Source organism: Rhinoderma darwinii, chromosome 4 (genome assembly GCF_050947455.1).
Source record: "Rhinoderma darwinii isolate aRhiDar2 chromosome 4, aRhiDar2.hap1, whole genome shotgun sequence".
In the NCBI taxonomy this organism is placed as follows: Eukaryota; Metazoa; Chordata; class Amphibia; order Anura; family Rhinodermatidae; genus Rhinoderma; species Rhinoderma darwinii.
The window spans coordinates 24063645-24086341 of NC_134690.1; the positions used below are offsets into that span (position 1 = coordinate 24063645).

A 22697-nucleotide genomic window follows, 5' to 3' on the forward strand; every position below is an offset into this window, starting at 1 on the left:
AGAGAGCCGCCTCAGTATCTTCCTGGGACTAAAGTCTGGCTGTCCTCCCGAAACATTCGCTTAAGGGTTCCTTCATACAAGTTTGCTCCCAGGTTCCTTGGTCCCTTCGAGATCCTGCAACAAATTAACCCGGTTTCCTATAAGCTGGGGCTGCCCCCTACCCTCAGAATCCCTAACTCCTTCCATGTGTCCCTCCTGAAACCAGTGGTCCTGAACTGCTACAGCAAGACCTCTAGTTCCACAGTTGCTTCCAGCTGCCCTTCTGATGTATTCGAGGTAAAGTAGATCCTGGACCGCAAGAGGGTAGGAGGAAGGACTTTCTATCTGGTGGACTGGAGAGGGTTTGGTCCTGAGGAGAGGTCCTGGGAGCCAGAAAAGAACCTCAGCGCCCCTACTCTTATTAAAAAGTTCCTCTCTCACTCTGGTCCCAAGAAGAGGGGGCGTAAGAGGGGGGATACTGTAGCGCCCATGGCCGCGGGCCGTCGGGTTCACTCACCTCCCAACGCCCGCAGCCATGGATCTGTGAGCGCTGGCCTCCGTCTCACTCCTAGGAGATGCCAGCGCTCACTTCCGCTCCGTCCGGCTGTGTCCCGCTCTTAAAGGGCCAGCGCGCGCACATGAAAACAATAATCATTAACCCACATGATTTTCTGCTCTATAAGAATGCCCCATCCTTTCTGATCCTTGCCTGAGCGTTGTTAGTCTTTCCCAGTCTGTCTCGCAAATGGTCCCTTAGTGTTTCCCTTTCCAGCTGTTACCCGTGCCCTGTTACCGTTCCTGTATTCCGCATTATTCCTGTGCCTACCCGTGTTCAAGTGCCTTCTGCCACGTCAAGTGTCATCTGCCACGTCAAGTGCCATCTGCCACGTCAAGTGTCATCTGCCACGTCAAGTGCCATCTGCCACGTCAAGTGCCATCTGCTCATCGGATACTGCCCGCCACGTCTGGCGCCACTTGCCGCACCTGCCTCCATCCATGCTGAAGCTACAGCCACCGCCCGGACTATTTCAGGTACCTAAGCATTACTGTCTGCCATCTTACTTTCACATAGACTGTGACCTGGTCAGCTGCATCCCCGCTACGGCGGAGCGGCCTAGTGGGTCCACAAACCCAGTGTCCGTGACATTAAGGGCCTGTTCACACGGAGTTTTTTGACACGTTTTTTGACGCGGAAAACGCGTCGGAAAACGCGCCAAAAACGACCCAAAATGACTCCCATTGATTTCAATGGGAGACAGAGGCGTTTTTTTACCGCGAGTAAAAAAAACGCCTCGCGGCAAAAAGAAGGGACATAACCCTTCTTGATGCGGTTTCCGCGTCCAAAACCGCATTGAAAGCAATGGGGACACGTCAAAAAACACCTCGAACTAGTGAGGTGTTTTCTGACGAGTATATTGCCGAGTGTTTTGCAGGAGTCGACTCCTGCTGCTAGTCCAGCCCAGCAAGGGGCTGTCATTTCCTGTCTGCTCGTGGTGCCTGAAAAACATCGTGGACAGAACTCAGGGATACAGAAAACCGAAGTCCTGCATCCAAATCGAATACAAGTAAGTGCACTTGCTCCTATGCTCCATACATGCTATACATGCATGGAGCTGTGCATTTTTTTTTTTAGATTTTTTTTTTTAATTTTTTTATTTTTAATTTTTTAATTTTGTTATGCAGTTGTTCATGTATGTCATCTCTTTTTTATTTTTTTTTTAACATTTCAGGAACAGAAATGACGACAGCAGAGGTGTACCACCGAATGGACATTGATGTTGGGAAATTGATTCAAGAAGTAAGTATACTTTTTTTTTTTAATGTGGGCCTGTTCACATCAGCGTGGTTTCCGCTGAGGGGTTCCGTCGGTGCTTTCAGTCAGGGGAACCCCTCAACGGAAAGGCAAGTGTGAAGTAAGTTCCGTTTGCATCACCATTCATTTCAATGGTGACAGATCCGTTGACAGAAGGATGTCAGGCTGGGTTCACACGACCATGTTACGTCCGTAATGGACGGAACGTATTTCAGCCGGAAGACCCGGACCGAACACAGTGCAGGGAGCCGGGCTCCTAGCATCATAGTTATGTACGATGCTAGGAGTCCCTGCCTCGCTGCAGGACAACTGTCCCGTACTGTAATCATGATTACAGTACGGGACAGTAGTTCCACGCAGAGGCAGGGACTCCTAGCATCGTACATCACTATGATGCTAGGAGCCCGGCTCCCTGCACTGTCTTCGGTCCGGGTCTTCCGGCCGAAATACGTTCCGTACATTATGTACGTAACATGGTTGTGTGAACCCAGCCTCATGCGTGTGAAAACCTCGGCAAAAACAGCCTGAAAAACCGCCTGGAAAACCGCCTCAAAAACCACGTCAAAAACCACATCAAAAACCACATCAAACATGAAAACCTCCAGGGTCAGTTTTTACAGGAGGAATTTTCCTCCTGCAAAAAACTCCGTGTGAACAGGGCCTAATTCACCAGTTAGTATTTACTCCAATTCACTGATTGTAAATATTTTTGGACAGCGTGTTCCCTTGGTGTAATTGGGACAAAGGTGGAGATCAAAGGTTAGACAAAGTAATCAGCACTACACTTCATGTGCCAGACAGAAGTCTGGGATCTGCACTGGTCACAGCAATGGATTTTGGGTTCTCTTTAAGCACTTTTTTCCTGTTTGTTTTGACTCTTTTATTTATCTTGAACGTCTTAAAATTTTTTAATAAAAATCAGGTCAAAGATTTTCCTCCTGGACCCAGATGTTGGCCACTAATTGGAAATTTGCATCTCTTGGATTTAAAGAAGCCTCAACGGACTTATCTAGAGGTAAGGACAATTCATCATCTCAATAAAAGACATTGTAGAAATCCGTACTGTAAATATAAATATGACTAAAAGTAAAGAAAAAAAGTGCATTATTATTTATGTTTTAAGTATATTTTTTTAATATTATATTCAAGCTTGCAAAGAAATACGGCTCGGTGTTTAGTGTTCAACTGGGCACGAAAAAAATGGTGGTCCTAGCCGGATATGAGACGGTGAAAGATGCTCTTGTCAATCATGCTGAAGAGTTTGGAGAAAGAGGAGTTGTTCGAATATTTAAGAATATGGACCAAGGAATGGGTGAGTATTTTTGGTTTTATTTATACTCTGGAGGATTGCATTGATTATGAAGAAAAAAACAGGACATACCCGCAACCTATGGCATCTGCATATGACCCCCTCCAGCACACCCCAAAATGAATGCAGACCCCAGATCAGGGCCCCCTACACTAATACAGACTCTGTTCACCGTGCGGTATAAATGACATGTTATATTTATTCTACGGGTCGTTACGAGAACAGCGATACCAAATATGTATAGTTTTTCTATGTTTTATTACTTTTTTTTAATATGTTTTTTATTTTCCCATTCACGTAGCTGTATGAGGGATTGTTGTTGTTTTTTGGCATCATTTTGCATTTTGCCGAACTTATTGATAAACCATTATTCCTTTTTTCTCTAAAGAAATGGGGGTGAACAAAAAACTGCAATTACCGAACTGCATTTAGGTTTTTCTTTAAATGTCATACACCATGTTGTAATAATTTATTTTGTGTCCTTAGAAATATTTTTTACTATACATTTTATTATTGTATAGATATATATATATATATATATATATATTTATTTTATTTTTTTATTTATTTTTTTGTTAGTTCCAATAGGGGACCTGAACTTGTAATTCTTTGATTACTTTCATAATAGATGGCAATACTCCTGTACATATACATATATGTTAGGCACCAGGTGCCAAGGCAATCCATCCCCCCCACCGTTATTGCAGAACAGAAGCCCCGATGGGCTTACAGGGGGTGTCCCCTTCCTCTGTAAGACCATATAGGTGTCACTATTTACCATGGCATCTAAGGGGTTAAATGGTCAGAATTGGAGTTATGTAAATTACAGCCGACAACTGCTGATAACATACACATACCATAATAGTACCTGCTCCTAATGCCATACTTGGCCGTGCACGAATGGGTTAACCTTGTATTGATGTCAATGGATCAATGTACAGTATAGCAGAACGCCAGCTTCTACGCATTGCTCAGCGGCCGATGTCCCACTCCTGGTCTTGCTGCCGCCAGTCTCTTCATAATGCCGCGCACAATCTCTGCTACAACTTAAAGGGACAGACCTGGGTCAGCTGATCAGTGTTCAGCCTGTGACTGATCACCTCTGATTATTTAATCCTGCTCAGAGCTGCATCAGAATTGGCAGGAGCAATAAGGTCCCTTCGCTCCTGTTCATTTGTGAAGCAGTTTGTTATTTGCTATTTTGGATGTGACCCGGAATGTTTTGTGCATTGGGGTCGCTGCCTGCCCTGACCTGTCTAGTGTTGTATGAACTCTGCCAACCATGACCTCAGATTTATACAACCACGCTTCTATTGATAGATTCTAATACCTCGCTTCAGAAATCTGCAAGCCATCAGCGGTTACTATTGGAGACTACTCTGGGAATGCCGTGCAATGTCCATATCCCCATAAAGGGTGTTCTAATGTGTAGATGGCAAATTCCCTTATACTCTGTCCCCCGGTTTAGACCTAGCCAAATCCAATAGTGACATATTCAGTCTACGCTCCTGTCCTGAGGCCTAACCGTGACACAATAGGTGTACAGATGTAGCAGTCTTTAGCTTGACACTTAGGGTAGGTTCACACGGTTATCAAAAATCGTCTGAAAATACGGAGCTGTTTTCAAGGGAAAACCGATCCTGATTTTCAGCCATTTTTTAAAAAAACGCCCTGTTGGAACAAAAAGCCGTTTTTCCCATTGAAATCAATGGGCAGATGTTTGGAGGCATTCAGCCCCCTAATTTTTAGCTGTTTTTCGCGCCGTTTACCGCCCAAAAAAACGGCTGAAAATAGCCCGTGTGAACATAACCTTAACGCGATGAATACGATGTGACAATAAAATTTCAGATGAGTTTTTCAATGGCTTTTGTTGTGTTAAGTGACTTCATCTCCCTCTGTGTCATAGTCACCACTGCGTCTTACATGACACCATATTGTACGCTATCTGGAACTGTGTCTTGTCTCTAATTGGGTAAGCTAGGCTAGAGGCAGGTTAGGGGAAGTGTAACCCTATATCTACATACCCTTGTCAAGGCAGAGTAGCTTCTTGGCGACCCCCTAGCACTCAGGACTTGAGCCCCCATCAGCCCCCTTAGCTATGCTCCTGCTTATTGTAAGCTGACCTGCCCAGTCTTAACAGTCCAATAATTTCTTGAGCTTCAGGTCTTGAACCATAATGCAGAAGTAAATAATCACATATTATAATCCTGAAAATCCCATTGCACCCTCCTAACTCCTCATTTAAACATCTACTGGTTGGTGTTCCTATCAAAACTGGCTGACACTACGGTCAAATCTGCACAAAATTTTTGCAACATAGTGATATTGTGGATCCCAACCTACTCAGGTACCTCCAGTTTATGACCCGACGGCAGGGGTGAACCTAGCCCCTCTGCTGCCTGAGGTGAACTATAAAAAGACGCCCCCACACCCAAATCTATCGGAGTTTTCACATTACTAGCTTTACACAAACACGCAATATATAAATTTTTTAAATAGGAAAACATTTGATGTTTATTTGTTAGGCCCTGTTCACATGGAGTATTTTGACGAGTTTTTGGGCAAAACTCGTCAAAAACCAGCCGAAAATGCCTCCCGAGAAAGAAGGGACATGCCTTATCTTCACGCGTTTATGCCTCTGACCTCCTATTGACATCAATGGGAGGCAGAGAAAGCGTATTTCGCTGAGTTTTATGCCCGTAGCACTCAATGGGCGCAAGCGAAAAACGCAGTGAAAAACGCGGCGAAAAAAGGCAGCAAACGACGTGCTGGAAGGGACAAAATCTGTCTCAAAATCTCAAACGGCATTTTGAGGCAGAATTTTCCTCCTGCAAAAAACTCAGTGTGAACATAGCCTTAAAGTGCTGTTTGAAGTATAGAAAATATTTAAAGAATTCTTCTTACTGCCAATCAGTGCAGTGCAAATAGTACAGTCTGCACTGCACTGCCCCATATCTCTCCTCGGCAGCCAGTCTCATTTTGTGGCGTCACTCTCTGCAATTACATTCAGGCCTGTCCAGGACGGATCGCGCTTAGCGCTGTTTTGAAGCGGCACGTCCTGGGCAGGTTTCTTTGCTCTACCTGCTGTATTGTAGTGGTCTGCCTGTGCTGGCTCGATGCAAGTGGTGGATTAATATGCTCTTAGGCCCTGGGCTGTACACAAGTTATGGGCCCACATCCTACTTGTAAGTATCACCTACATGTCAAAGTACATCACATGTCACTCTGCAGACTGTCTCTTAGCCTGATCATCTGCTGCCGCACTCACACTTCCCTACAGCCCCCACCACAGTAATTTACATAGAATTTACATTGTAAGATCAACATTACAAATAATACCCCCATACTGTTACTGAATAATACCCCCATACTGTTACTGAATAATACCCCATACTGTTACTGAATAATACCCCCATACTGTTACTGAATAATACCCCCATACTGATACTGAATAATACACCATACTGATACTGAATAATACCTCAATACTGTTACTGAATAATACCCCCATACTGTTACTGAATAATACCCCATACTGTTACTGAATAATACCTCCATACTGTTACTGAATAATACCCTCATACTGTTACTGAATAATACCCCCATACTGTTACTGAATAATACCCCATACTGTTACTGAATAATACCCCCATACTGTTACTGAATAATACCACTATACTGTTACTGAATAATACCGCCACACCATAACCACATAGTGACTGAGTAATACCTCCATACTGTTACTGAATAATACCTCAGATACTGTTACTGAATAATACCTCCATACTGTTACTGAATAATACATTTATACTGTTACTGAATAATACCCCCATACTGTTACTGAATAATACCTCCATACTGTTACTGAATAATACCCCCATACTGTTACTGAATAATACCTCCATACTGTTACTGAATAATACCCCCATACTGTTACTGAATAATACCCCATACTGTTACTGAATAATACCTCAATACTGTTACTGAATAATACCTCCATACTGTTACTGAATAATACCCCATACTGTTACTGAATAATACCCCATACTGTTACTGAATAATACCCCCATACTGTTACTGAATAATACCTCCATACTGTTACTGAATAATACCCCCATACTGTTACTGAATAATACCCCCATACTGTTATTGAATAATACCCCATACTGTTACTGAATAATACCTCCATACTGTTACTGAATAATACCCCATACTGTTACTGAATCATACCCCCATACTGTTACTGAATAATATCGCCATACTGTTACTGAATAATATCGCCAAACTATAACCACATAGTGACTGACTAATACCCCCATACTGTTACTGAATCATACCCCCATACTGTTACTGAATAATACCCCCATACTGTTACTGAATAATATCGCCAAACCATAACCACATAGTGACTGAATAATACCCCCATACTGTTACTGAATCATACCCCCATACTGTTACTGAATAATACCCCCATACTGTTACTGAATAATATCGCCAAACCATAACCACATAGTGACTGACTAATACCCCCATACTGTTGCTGAATAATACCACCACAAAATAACCACATAGTGACTGAATAATACCCCCATGTACTGTATATGTATTATATATATATATATATATATATATATATATATATATAATGCTGCAATATATTGTACATATAGAGTCCAACATATGCTGCAAGTATATTTAATCAAATCACTTTATACTCTGTACATTCGGTACATTAAATAGCGATGTTATAGGTGTGTACACATATAATACCACTACATAATGTTTGTATAAAAAATACTGCTATAACTGCAGACATATAGTACCATTATATTCATTGCACACCTATTATACTGCTATATACTACACTCACATATAATACCGCTATATACTGCATACACCTATAATCAGGTGCATAGGTAAAGGCTCATGGGCCCCGATGCAAAAGTTCTTATTGGGTCCCCCCCACCCACAAACTTCTCATGGCCGACAGTCTGCAGCTTTCAGTTGCATCGCTGGGTCTCCTAAGTGACCCAACAATCCAGCACTAGCAGCCGGGGGCGTCACTAAGGACTTAAAATGTCAGGGGAAATAGCCCCAATACATATGTGTCTGCCCAAAAAAATGTGTGTGTGTGTGTGTGTGTGTGTGTGTGTGTGTGTGTGTGTGTGTGTGTGTGTGTATAGCACTACGACCCTATAAACTATGGATAGGATACATTGGCTCAGCAGACAGTATCACACATTATAGGATTAGATACAGGGCTCAGCAGACAGTATCACACATGATAGGATTAGATACATTGGCTCAGCAGACAGTATCACACATGATAGGATTAGATACAGAGGCCCAGAAGACAGTATCACACATGATAGGATTATATAGAGTGGCTCAGCAGACAGTATCACGCATAATGGGATTAGATACAGTGGCTCAGCAGACAGTATCACACATGATAGGATTAGATACTGTTGCCCAGCAGACAGTATCACACATGATAGGATTAGATACAATGGCTCAGCAGACAGTATCAGACATGATCGGATTAGATACAGTGGCTCAGCAGACAGTATCACACATGATCGGATTAAATACAGGACTCAGCTCGCTGACATTGCGGCTCCAGCGCTGGACCCAGGAAAGGTAAGAATAATAATTGTTTTGCTTTTTTATGTGTTTCTAATTATTTTTGTGTGTTTTTTTTTTTTTACAGGTTCGGTTGTTGGACTTTGGATACGAGGACTTCAATGACGGTGTTTTTTTATTCTCAATAAAATGGTTAATGGGAGTTGTGTTTTTTTATTTCAATAAAATATTTTTTCTATGTGCTTGTACTTTTTTAAACTTTATTATCACAGCCTTAGTAATGTCCGCTGGCTGATTGACAACCTCCATTACTAAGGTGGGGCTTAATGTTAGCAGGTGCAGAGGCCAACACTAACCCCCATTATTACCCCGGTACTCACCGCCACCAGGGGTACTGGGAAAATCCGGGTACGAACCAGTAGCTGACCATCTGCAGTGACGGTCAGACACCGGGGCGGCCCCAGGCTGGTAGTATTAGGCTGGGGAAGGCCAAAAACAGTGGCCCCTACCACCCTGGTAATGCTGCCTGCTGCTGCTGTGTTGTATCTGGCTGGTTATTAAAATTAAGGGGGACCCCACATCGTTCTTTCCAATTATTTTGTATTTTATTTTTTTTAAATTACGTGGGGTCCCCCCCATTTTTCATAACCAGCCAGATACAATAAAGCAGCAGCAGACTAGCATTACCAGGCTGGGAAGGGCCACTGTATAAGGCCTTCCACAGCCTGGTTCGTACCCGGATCTTCCCAGCACCCCTGGTGGCGGTGGGTACCGGGGTAATAAAGGGGTTTAGTGTTAGCCTCTGCACCGGCTAACACTAAGCCCCGCCTTAGCAATGGACGCTGTCACTCAGCCGGCGGCCATTACTAAGGCGGTAGTAATAAAGTTTAAAAAAAACCACAAAGACATAGAAAAAATATTTTATTGAAATAAAAATAAACCACACAACCCTCATTAACCATTTTATTGATAATAAAAAAAGCCGTCATCGAAGTAGTCCTGGAATCTAAAATGTAAGAAAACACACAAAAAACGATTAGTAACACATGTGTTAGGCTTAAATACAGGGCCCATGTGTGATACTGTCTGTGGGACCCTGTATCTAAGCCTACCACAAGGTAGGCTTAGATACAGGGTCAGGCAGACCGTAATCTTATACAGTAATACAGGGCCCATCAGACAGGATCACACATGGGCCATGTATCTAAGCCTTCCATGTGATTGGCTTAGATACAGGGCCCAGCAGACAGCATCACACAATCTGTGATCCTGTCTCATGGGCCCTATAAACCTACTACATCGTAGGCTTAAAGGGGTTGTGCAGTCCCTAAACATTGATGGCCTATCCTCAGGATAGGCCATCAATAGCTGATGTGTCGGGGTCCGTCTCCGGGGACCCGCCAATCAGCTGTCTTGAAGGGGCCGCAGCACTCGTACGAGAGCTGCTTCCCCTTCATTTCCCTTACTCGCTCACACTGTGAATCGCCGACACCGATTCACAGTGTGACCGGAATGAAGGGGAAACAGCTCTCGTACACACACTGCGGCCCCTTCAAAACAGCTGATAGGCTGGCTCCCGGGAGTCGGACCCCGCCAATCAGCTTCAACAGACGGATATTAATCTTACCCTCCTCTTCAGCCGCGGCAGAAGCTCTGTCCTAACTCTATCCAGGATCACGATGTTGTGCGCGGCGCATAGCGTTGTGACGTCATGCGCTGCGCACAGCGCTGTGACGTCAGGACCTCCACTGCGCTCCGGAACCATGAGGGTAAGGCGGGATTCACACGACAGGGTTTCCCGGCCGGGTGCCGGCCTTTCATAAATCGGCCGGCACCCGGCTGCATTAGGAATAATAGACCCCTAATGGGGCTATTTACACGCCCTATTTTTTGACGGCCGGGAAAACCGGCCGTCAAAAAGTGGGACATGCCCTATTTTCGGCCGCCCGGCTCCCATAGAAGTCTATGGGGCTGGGTAATACACGGCCATCACCGGAATATGTCACGAGTGATGGCCGGGTCTACCGTCGCTCGCACACTCTCTCTCCTCCTCCTCACAGTGCATGTGAGGAGGAGGAGGAGGGTCTTTTATTGCTCGCTGTAGCAGTCGGAATCCCCAATCCCCGGCCGGGGATTGGGGATTCCGCTACAGGAGAAGTGCGTGACTTGACTGTCCATATATGGACACAGCGAAGTCACTCACTTCTGCAGCGGAATCTCCGACTCTATGGCCGGGGATTCCGCTACAGGAGAAGTGCGTGACTGCACTGTCCATATATGGACACAGCGAAGTCACTCACTTCTGCAGCGGAATCCCCCACGCTATGGCCGGGGATTCGGCTACAGGAGAAGTGAGTGACTACACTGTCCATATAAGAACACAGCGATGTCACTCACTTCTGCAGCGGAATCCCCGAGTCTATGGCCGAGGATGCCGCTACAGTAGAAATGCGTGACTACACTGTCCATATATGGACACAGCGAAGTCACTCACTTCTGCAGCGGAATCCCCGACTCTATGGCCGAGGATGCCGCTACAGGAGAAGTGCGTGACTACACTGTCCATATATGGACACAGCGAAGTCACTCACTTCTGCAGCGGAATCTCCGACTCTATGGCCGGGGATTCCGCTACAGGAGAAGTGAGTGACTACACTGTCCATATATGGACACAGTGACGTCACTCACTTCTGAAGCGGAATTCCCGACCTGTGGCAGGGAATTCCTCTTCAGGAGAAGTCAGTGACTACACTGTCCATAAGGGGGGGGGGATGGGTGCAACCTACAGGGGGCTGTGTGGCATCACCTACAGGGGACTTGGTGGCATCACCTACAGGGGGCTGGGTGGCATCACCTACAGGGGGCTGGCTGGCATCACCTACAGGGGGCTGGGTGGCATCACCTACAGGGAGCTGGGTGGCATCACCTACAGGGGGCAGGGTGGCATCGCCTGCTGGGGGCAGGGTGGCATCGCCTGCAAGGGGCTGTGTGGCATCGCCTGCAGGGGGCTGTGTGGCATCGCCTACAGGGGGCTGTGTGGCATCGCCTGCAGGGGGCAGGGTGGCATCGCCTACATGGGGCAGGGTGGCATCGCCTACAGGGGGCATGGTGGCATCACCTACAGGTGGCTGTGTGGCATCAACTACAGGGGGCTTGGTGGCATCACCTACAGGGGGCTAGGTGGCATTACCTACAGGGGGCTGGGTGGCATTACCTACAGGGAGCTGGGTGGCATTACCTACAGGGGACAGCGTGGTATTCCTACAGGGGGCTGGGTGGCATCACCTACAGGGGGAAGGGTGGCATCACCTACAGGGGGCAGGGTGGCATCGCCTGCAGGGGGCTGTGTGGTATCACCTACAGGGGGCTGTGTGGCATCATCTACAGAGGGCTGTGTGGCATCAGCTACAGGGGGCTGTGTGGCATCACCTACAGGGGGCTGTGTGGCATTACCTACCAGGGGGGGCTGTGGCATTATCACGAGCTTCCTCTCTGCAGACGCTGAGGCTGTGAACTCTCCCCTCCCCCTCTTCTCTGCCCCGACTGCTTCAGACGAAAGGGACAGAGAGGGAGAGGACGTAGCTTGTATGCACAGCAGTCCACTGCTCACCTCATTCGTCTTGTCACTTGCTTGAGGAGACGACCGCTCCTCCTGCAGACCTGCTCCTCTCTGGTGGCGCGTGCTTCATACAGCGTCAGAGAGGAGCAGTAGTGTCCTCACAGACGGGCACGTCTGCTAAGTAAAATAATCCCCCTCCCCGATCCAGTCCGTCTCTGGCTCAAAATGCCGCCCCCCACTTTCAGCTGGGCTGCGCTGCCTGAGGCTGTCGGCTCACATTGCCTCATGGTAGATGCGGCACTGCCCAACGGAGACAATTAACAATATTTGTAATTGGATTGTCTGTATTATCTGGTTAGAAAGGAAGAGGAGATTTGTATAGGGTAGAGTACCCCAGTCCGGGAGTCCAGTACTCTAATCTGGTGTCTTCTAGTTATAAACTGTTGATCAGCACAATGAAGGGGCTATCACCTTGCATGGTAGGATAGCCCATCCAGGAAAACCACTTTAAAAAAATCTTCAGTACCATTAAAAAATAATAATGTTTTCAATGTTTCAGGAGTTATTTCTTCACAAGGCGAAAATTGGCAGACCATGAGAAGATTTACGATAACCACGTTACGGGATTTTGGCATGGGAAAAAGTACCATAGAAGAGAAAGTTACTGATGAATGTGCCCACTTGACTAAATATTTTGCAACCTTTAAAGGTATAGTATGCGGTTTCTAATACTATCAACATTAAAGGGGTATTCCCATCTTAGACATTTATGGCATAACCAGAGGATGTACAATAAATGTCTGATAGGTTTAGGTCCCAGAGCTGGGACCCTTGTTTATCTAGAAAATGAGGGTTCTCTGAACCCCATACCCGCCTAGTGCAGCAGCCGCTGGACACCACATTTAGGCTGATATTCAGGAGAGGTGGCTGGGATTCGAGGTGGGACCCGCATCTCTCCGACATTAATGGCTTATTCTCCGAATATGCGATAAATGTCTAAGATGGGAAAACCCCTTTACATACTGTTTGCCAAGACACCTAATGCATTAGTTTAGGGGCCAAACACCCTAAAATTACTGAGGGTTAGATGAAAGAGAATTGTAAAGGAACTGGGTGCAAAGTATTAACTGTTTAGCATAAACTAATTTATTATTTTTTGACCATTACCTGATTGTTTTTGGGTTAATTCGAATATATAATACAGGTACATAGTTAAGGGACTGCAGAGGTAGCAGTTACACCGGGGCGCCAATGCATGAAGGGACCAAAAACTCCCTATACCACAAATGCAGACTAGCATTAGAAATGGCACATGGTAGTTGGGGGCCCTGTTATAGACCTACAATTCGGGCCCGGGAGCTTCACGTTACGCCTCGGACACAATATAAACACTCTGCTTCCTCTTACTAATTTTTGTTCATTACTGTCTTTGTAGGGAAACCATTTGACAACGTTCTGATCTTGAATGCTTCTGTGGCAAATATAATTGTGGCAATTTTACTTGGGTATCGAATGGACTACGATGATGCCCAATTTAGGAAACTGTTAGATCTGACAAAAGAGAATGTTAGACTCTTGGGATCTCCAATGGTTGCGGTAATATTACTAAAATCCTATTGTGCTTTTATTTTACATTGATGATGAAGATGATTTGAAATGCAGGAATAATTTGCCAGGTTAGACATTTCCAGAGAATCTAAGTAATTCCCATTTCAGAGACTCAATGGTGAAAAGATTTTCTGAATTTTTATAATGCAGATTTATGAGTTTTTTAACGGGGTTGTCACAACTGGAAAACCCCTTTTCGAAACAAATTCACTCCAGTGATGGGCTGGTCGTCAAGGATCAAGCTCCTGAAGTCTCTAGCGAATTCAACTTCTTGTAGCAACACATTTCCCCTTCAGTTGAGAAGAGAATACAAGAATATTTTTATTCACAGAGATCTTGGAAATGAATTAAAAACAATGTATATTACTAATTTGAAAAACCTTTCAATAAACGATTATTAGCTGACCTACATACAAATGGAAATTCATATATTTCATCATGGAGACTTCATGAGTTAGAAGGGAAGGACACTTAAGGGTTACATTGATAACTTTATAATAAAGCCATAGAAGGAAAAAAAAATAATAATTTATAAAACAAATTCTCTATTGAAGAAATAGATAGTTTGATCAAAGATCCAAAATATTAGAAAAGGTAAAGACCTGGTGTTTATAAAGCAAAATTTTGCCAATTATTTAATAATTTTTTTTAAATACTAAACACCTATCAAATTAACTTATATTCCGTCTCCTGTTGAGCAAATTGGCTTCATATCACTAAGGGGAGAAAAATATGAAATGTTACTTATCACAATCTATTTTTGTTCTTTTAACAGCTCTCTAACATATTCCCGTTCCTCTGGATTTTCCCCGGTAGTCACAAAACCATTGTTAAAAATGTAGAAGAATTGTATGACTTTATTAGAAGAACATTTGTAGAACATCTGAAGAACTTGGATAAAAATGATCAAAGAAGTTTAATTGATGTATTCCTTGTAAGACAAAATGAGGTACTGTAAGTTTTGGGTATTCTGAATGTTATATGGTGGTCAAAATAAGATGCATGTTTTCTGTAAAAGTGTAGATCTATTTTATCGTGTCTGGTGAGATCTTCATCATGACTTATGGTGGTATCTTAACGTACTAAAATTTAGGACAAACTATATTCCTTAGGAGATGTCAAGGAACATTAAATTTGACAGTTATTGCTATATAATATGCAGAACAGCCCCACCAAGTTGTCAATAATTGAGGCAAATCTGATATGATTCATCCATATTATATATCAGATATTACCAAACAGTCACGGCACCAGAGTTGGACTGGACCACCAGAGGATCCTATGGTGGGCCCAGGCTCTTACACAATAATGGGCCTCAAAGACACAGCAGAAGACAACCCCATTTGGAGGTGACTTTGGAGCCAATCCCTTGCCACAAGGGACTATTTCTCATGAGTTGATTTACAGATTACTTATTACACATAATTCATGATATGTCCGGTGTGTACAATGATAATAACAAGGACTATGATGAAATTAATAGTGGACATGTACTATATAGATGGAGGGTGGGCCCTCAAAATAATCTCCTCTGGAGGGCCCAAGGAACCCCAGTCCAACGCTGCACGTCACCCATAGTTATTTCTTAGCCTTAAGGTGCCCATTCACATGGGGGCCAGTTGACTCTCCCACTCTAATGAAGTAAACATGCACACTTGGCCGAGCATGCGGGGTTGGGACAAATTACTGATCAAATGTTCGGTGGACAGTTATTTAATGTGCATGGCCACCTTTGGTTCTTTAGTGCTTAGCTATTGATGTGGCCTTTAATCCATAGTAGAAGCATAGATGTGCCCAGTATGTATACAATATATAAGCCACCATAACATTAAAACCACCTGCCAAATATTGTGTGGGTCTCGATCGTGCCTCCTTATCAGTCCTGACCCGTCATGGCATGGACTCCACAAGATCTCTGAATGTGTCCTGTGGTATCTGGCACCCAGACGTTAGCCGCAGATCTCCTAAGTCCTGTAAGTTGGGACTTATTAGTCCAGAAGACCACCTTCTTCCATTGCTTAATGGCCTGATGATTACGTGACTATTCTAGGCACTTTTGGACACGGACAGCTAGGCAGACCCAAATGCAGAAAAACTGTGATTCCTTGTGTGTACTTACAACTTTCTATCATAGTCAGCCGTAAGTTTTTCAGCAATTTGTGAATCTGGTTTGGACTGGAGTATAACATGCAAAAACAGACCCAGTATATCCTTTAAGAATATTGTAAGTTGAAATAACTTGCTGATTGTTCACTTTATCTACTGATTTATTGCACAGGAAGCAGGAAACCCTCAATCATATTTTCACGATGGGAATCTAACAAGAGTTGTAAGAAACTTGTTTTCAGCCGGAATGGAGACAACGTCCACCACACTGCACTGGGGTCTTCTACTGATGATAAAATATCCAAAACTCCAAGGTACAAGTGGAGCAGAGATGAGATTGTCATTTAGATAAACTCTTGGTGCTATCACAATATGTTATTTCTTGCGTCTGACTAAACATGTGAGGCCATCCATGTAATTAATTTGAGGTTTTCGTTGGGACTTTAGTTGAACCAACTCCATATTGTAGGGTTATTACGATGCAAAATGCAGAAGAAAAAAAAAAGTAAGAAATGGTGCACAAACAGATGTTCTTGAAGTTTAAGCACTCCTTCTGTATCCCCTTGACAACACTACATTCTCCAGTCTTTAGTTGTCCTTAGGGACATTGCATGGATCCAAAATCACCATCTCTATCAATGTCCACACATATGTGAAAAAAAATAAGTTAAATAATGCACATATAAACAGGTATACTGAAAGTTACAGCCCCAAAACGTATAGTACCCCTGATTTTGTGACAACATTTTCTTCTTTGTGCTGTAATGGTTTACTTGGAGCCATTCCATGGAACCCAAAATCCCCATCCCCATCAATGTCCTTACATATACACATATAACTACTATAACTCAAGCCAGATAGGATGTGAACATTGATGTTCTGTAGATGGTGATTTGAACCCACACAATGACCCTATGATAACAAGGACCCTCGGTCAGTCATGTAGTAACATTCAGTCCAGTGTATGCAAAAAAGTCCCGAAGGAGAACTATGGGAACATCTTGACTTATTGCCAGATTGTTTTTTATCTTACTTAGAAAAGGTTCAAGGGGAGATTTCAAGAGTTGTTGGATCTGCACAGCCCATGTACAGCCACAGAGGCCAAATGCCGTTCACAAATGCAGTCATACATGAAGTCCAGAGGTTCTCTGACATTCTCCCTCTCAGCTTGGGCCATGAAACAACCAAAGACGTGACCTTTAAAGGATATTTTATTCCAAAAGTAAGTAAATTGTATGAAATGTGCAATTATTTTGCTATAGTTTTATTAATTACATCAATTTTAACTGGCCCTGCAAATTATATGATCAGCAGATACTACCCAATGTGACCTTTCCTTAGCTACCTCCAACATCTTTATGTTCCCTTAAAGGGGTTGTCCAGGCATGGACAACTGATGACCTATCCACAGGATATAATCGGTGGGGGTCCGACACCCACACAAACAGCTGCTTCAGCTGCCCCCGGGCACTGGATGTTATGCAGTACTGCAGCTCGGCCGCTATTCCGTGACCAGAGCCATTTGCTTCCGGCATGGGCATCCGGTGTCAGCAGGCAGACAGAGCAACTGATCTGCGTCGGACACCCACAGATCATATACTGATGACCTATCCTGTGGAATATGGGCATATGGACAGGTGTTTAAAGGTTAACACTAGGGATCTGGTATGGACTAGAAGTATAAAATGTACAACAAACCCAGTATATAAAATGAACCTAAATCATGTGTTGTTTCATCCTCTCTGCCCAATGCACATGGCCAACAGAGATCTGTATTAGACTGCTAAGGGCCATATTATAGCTTCGTGTACCTCCGATTTCATAAGTGGCATGTCTTATTGCATGTCTAAATATGGCGGTATTCTTCTAGAGGATAATACAGTACCTCACAGAGACACTGCCAGCCTTAGCAGTGTGCAACCTGCTCAGTCACACAGGGCACATCAGCTGCTCTTGCTGAAGGGGCGTCACTGCTGGCCTGGCACCCATGGCTTGGGACCACTACAAATCTTAATGTGAATTTTATAGCATACTTGAATTTGTTAATTGGTCTTCATATGTTGGTATTATTTGAGCACTATATGGCGGTATTCATATTGTGCGGCACTGCTACTTAGCCATGGTACAGTATATTATTTTTGCAGTATTTTTTCTGGTGGCAGCACTCTATAGTATTGTTATTTAGGCAACTCTATGGAAGTATCATCAGGACAACTTATGGCACTATTATTTAGACATTATATGATATGGCACTTAGATAAGGCACTGTATGGTAAGTTTATTTAAGTATACTGCATGACGGCACACCATATGTGTGTGGGACACCTACAGAAGGTACTGCACACGGCACCATCCAACGTAAGTCTGGTCCTACATGGAAACACCATATGACGGCAAGCCTAGTGCTTCATAATACAGACCTGTAGCCACTGTCTTCCACCGTACAGGCCTTGCCACATGCATGAGGCCTTATACAGATGCAGGAGAGCTGAGTTTGTAGTTTTACATAATTCATACTGATATCATAATATGGTTTTCTTTAAGACTGCAAGGAAACCTACTGAGTGATCATAACGGTTCAATGTCAAATTCAGCTCTGCTACATCAGTTTTTTGAGTAAGAAAATGATCTGCTTTAGCATAACAAAAATATCTGGTGTGATGTATAAATAGAGACCTCATTGTCATATGCTATTTCATAAATTCTATTCGTTATCCCTAGGGGACCTATATTATCCCATTATTGACCTCAGTATTGAAAGACATAACACAGTTTGAGAAACCTGAAGAGTTCTATCCATATCATTTTCTTGACTCCAAGGGAAACTTCATAAAGAAAGATGCCTTCATGCCATTCTCTGCGGGTAAATATAACAGTATAAATATGGCACATGATATAGTAAAATTACAATAATACAACACTTTTGGGACCACCTAGGTGCCCGTCTATAAGATAAAGATGCTGAACCTTCACCCAGGTCTTTTCTACTTTTCAGATTGGAAGGTCTCCAATGATGACACAATAACGACAAATATCCGGGGGATAGAGTAACATGAACACCTAGTCCATCTGCCTGATTTTAGGGACACATTTCACTATGTCCCATGAGACTTTGGAGAGGGGTTTTGGGGATCATTGGTAATTTCCTAGAAATTCACCATAACTTGTTATCCATTGTTATCCATTATCAAAGGATAATACTAAATCTTTACAACAGGAAGCTGCAGAGAACATATAAAGCAAAAGTCTTCTAGACCAGCGCCTGAGGATCCACATATGTATAAAAATAGGCTGATGCTGGATTAAAAAGGTGTAGTAGTCCTGCACTTAAGGTCCATGATGGTGGGTCTACAAGGCATCCCCAGCAGTGAAGTCCACATTTTTCAAGGGTCCATATCTTCCAGGGTCCTCATCTATAGGTGCTCTAAAGCTTTCCAAAACCTCATAAACTGATGTTAGATTGGTGGTTGATGGTTGATGGTACGGAACCGCTGACCGAGGTTTTGAAGCATTGACGACCTCTTCTCATTTTTGGAGCAAGTTCGATTTTTTTGTGCTGTCCATCAATTGGACAAAGTCTGCCCTTTTCCTGCTAGATCCTCCTCTTACACCTGCGGTAGAAAACTGTCCCTTGTGTGTCTGAAAATAAAATCAAAGGTATCAAACTGACTAAATCATTGAAGGATTATGTGGCCTTGACAGTCAACCTTTACTAGTTCAAGATTTTTAGCAAAGTTTATGTATAGATAATACTGCCCTCTTGGCTAAGCCAACCTGATTAACATGACAATGATCCCCCAGGTGCTCTATGCCCTGCGAAATGCCCCTGATTTGGATGCTAGGATACAAGGTTTGTTTAGCATAGGGTCCCAATAATTAAATTGCAAAAACTACAGTTGCCTAAAGAGAAGGGGTATTGGCAAAGTTCCAGCACTTTAGGGGGTGGAAGTCTCTTGACCAGTGAGACTCAAGTGGGACCCAATGGAGAAAATTTTCACTAGTTGGCTCAGGGTACCCTCTATTGGAGGCACTGAAAGCTCATAGGGTTTGGAGAGAAACTATTTGAAGGCCCACCATCTTACTTGTGTGGTGGGAATGTAAAAGATGTTAGTTATTTTGGGCTGCTCTAAATTTTTTGCCTATATAGAATAATCCATATTTGTGGCAATTCTGTCAATTAGAACATTTTAAAGCGTGGGAACAACTAAGGATTAAAGGGGTTGTCCGAGATGTAATGACTTTGTTTTAATGCATGTAATTTATAAATGTCAATATATTTGTAACATACTTACATTTTCCAAAGTGGCCCCGTTTCCAGATCCTGCCGTGGGGAACTTGACGGGTGATGTCACTCTCTGCTCTGGGTCTGGACGCTTTGTTGATCTTCAATTATTTTCCGGTCATACGACACGTCACTTGTGACGTGGTGTATGTCGGCTTATTCTGTTGTAACGCGCATGCGCGGCCCCTGCTGTTATCTCGAGAACAGCAGGGATCGTGAGAACAGCAGTGACAGTGCATGCGCTTTACGGGTTGTGAAGCAGAACAAGCCGATATACACCACGTGACAAGTGAAGTGTCGTAAACACAGCAAAGAATTCAAGATCAACAAAGCGGCCAGAGCCAGTGCAGAGAGTAACGTCACCCGTCAAGTTCCCCACGGCAGGATCTGGAAACGGGGTCACTTTGAAAAATGTAAGTATATTACAAATGTATTTACATTTATAATTTACAAGCATTAACACAAAGTCATTAAATCTCGGACAACCCCTTTAAGTATATTTTCCAATTAAATACGGAAGGAGTGATTATAACCTTTCAACAGATCCAGAAAGAGTTTGGACTAGCCAACTTGACTCCGTTTTTCAGATGAGGCTCTTCAGGCCCAAGTAGTCGAGTTTGGAATAATTTTTTTGTGTGTATATTAGACCATAGATTTCAATCTACTATATAAAAGGGGCTCATATCAATGGCATATGGATGCATAAACATCTAGTTAAGCAATCTATAATGGGAGCGTTATGAAGGCCCCATTTCGAAGAAAATTGTGAAGATGTGGTGGCATCACTGACTAAACTAGTGTCCTGTAATGTAGTACAGCGTAGTTTGTGCAACAGAAATAATTGTAGTCAACCAGACCTTTCAAATACTGCAGAGCATGGAGTTGAGGGCTGATGTAGGAGTCCCTGGTGCCCAGAGGATACAATGGATTTCAAACATATGCTGTGGTCATGTGGACACCTGACTGTTTTTGTAGGGAGGTGGTAGAGGGCTATTTTCACACGGGGTCTTTTGCCGAGTTTTTTGACGCGGAAACCGCGTCGCAAAACTCGGCAGAAACGGCCCGAGAACGCCTCCCATTGATTTCAATGGGAGGCGTCGGCGTCTTTTTCCCGCGAGCAGTAAAACTGCCTCGCGGGGAAAAGAAGCGACATGCCCTATCTTCGGGCGCTTCCGCCTCCGACCTCCCATTGACTTCAATGGGAGGCAGGAGAAAGCGTGTTTTATGCCCGCGGCGCTCAATGGCCGCGGGCGAAAAACGGCGCAATAATTGCTATTCACACGGAGTATTTTGGGGGAGGAATATCTGCCTCAAAATTCCGTTTGGAGCTTTGAGGCAGATATTCCTCCCCCAAAATACTCCGTGTGAACATAGCCTTAATCCACAGGGTGTATGGTGTTTCCTTACGCTTGGAGCCGGGAGTGGCCCTCTTAGGATATTATATTTCATTTGATTGTGTGCACCATTGTCCTTGTCATTTTAACTTCAAAGTAGAAGCTTTGAAACCCTTAAATATGTTGACCCTACCACAAAGAGTGGCCTGTGGATCTATTTCCTAGTAAGTGTTAAGTACAGTAGGTATAAAGACATCTGATGGTCCATCATTTTTGATTATCCTGCACCTTAGTGGTTCCTAGGATTCAAGATCATTGGAATTTTACTGTATTCAAATTTCTGGCCTATGATTCAACTCTTGTCATTTTTCATTATAGGTCGGAGAGCCTGTGCTGGAGAGACACTTGCAAGAATGGAGCTCTTTGTCTTTTTTACAAGCCTACTACAGAAATTCACCTTCTGTCTCCCCCTGGGGGTCACTGATGTGGACCTGTCGTCTGTTGCTGGATTAACAAGTGCACCAAAACCGCAGATGATTTGCGCTGTGCCTCGCTATTAAAATAAATCTGCAGTGTTTCGCAATGGACCTGCATTTACAATATAAATGTTTTCAATTAGTTTAGATTATCATCAACATTACCATATCTACATCATGAAAGTACTTGTATGAATGAACCACAGGTAAATAAACAGGGCTCCTCCTGCAGCTGTGGTTCTCAAGAATTGTGCTCAAAGATTTTATTTAAAGGGAATGTATCATGAATAAGATTTTTGGTGTTGTTTTATGTGCAGTTTTTGCAATGACCACTAGAGCAATGCTCATGCTCCCTGTATTCCGCAGTTTGATTGTCAGCTTTTCTGTATAGACTGGAATAGCAGTGTCATCTCATTATAATTTTGAGAGCGAGTAAACTACAGCTCTGTTGTACTGCTAGGAGCATAGATAAGGCAGGATATTAACACTATACTCTATATATATACAGATAAGGCTCTTGTCAGTCCCTAGTTTTTGTAGGGCTATACCACATCATCTTTTGGAGAATGTAATAAGTCATACTAAAAACAGGGATCTGTTCGATGATTTGGGATTTTTTTCAATTCAATAAATATTCATTACTTCGAA

The 22697-nt window shown here is 43.5% G+C and overlaps 1 protein-coding gene across 2 annotated transcripts; it reads left to right on the top strand.

The window, feature by feature from the left end:
• Positions 1 to 2581: 2581 nt before the first annotated feature.
• On the top strand, positions 2582 to 22697 carry LOC142759064 (cytochrome P450 2K1-like). Of its 2 annotated transcripts, none has more exons than XM_075860898.1 (9): positions 2582 to 2807; positions 2942 to 3104; positions 12803 to 12952; positions 13679 to 13839; positions 14627 to 14800; positions 16130 to 16271; positions 16995 to 17179; positions 18679 to 18820; positions 21952 to 22697. In XM_075860898.1, the coding sequence occupies exons 1-9, from the start codon at positions 2622 to 2624 to the stop codon at positions 22131 to 22133; spliced, it is 1485 nt and encodes a 494-aa protein (XP_075717013.1). In that variant the 5' UTR covers positions 2582 to 2621; the 3' UTR covers positions 22134 to 22697. The 2 variants fall into 2 exon arrangements, with proteins under 2 accessions (XP_075717013.1, XP_075717015.1); XM_075860900.1 differs by lacking the exon at positions 21952 to 22697 and adding an exon at positions 18953 to 20194.

Bases quoted from the DNA above. Each gene is read 5' to 3' on its own strand.
- LOC142759064 (XM_075860898.1), top strand. From the start codon at position 2,622: ATGGATTTTGGGTTCTCTTTAAGCACTTTTTTCCTGTTTGTTTTGACT. The intron at 3,105-12,802 runs GTGAGTATTTTT...TCAATGTTTCAG, and splicing joins GAATATGGACCAAGGAATGG to GAGTTATTTCTTCACAAGGC. The intron at 13,840-14,626 runs GTAATATTACTA...TTCTTTTAACAG, and splicing joins TGGGATCTCCAATGGTTGCG to CTCTCTAACATATTCCCGTT.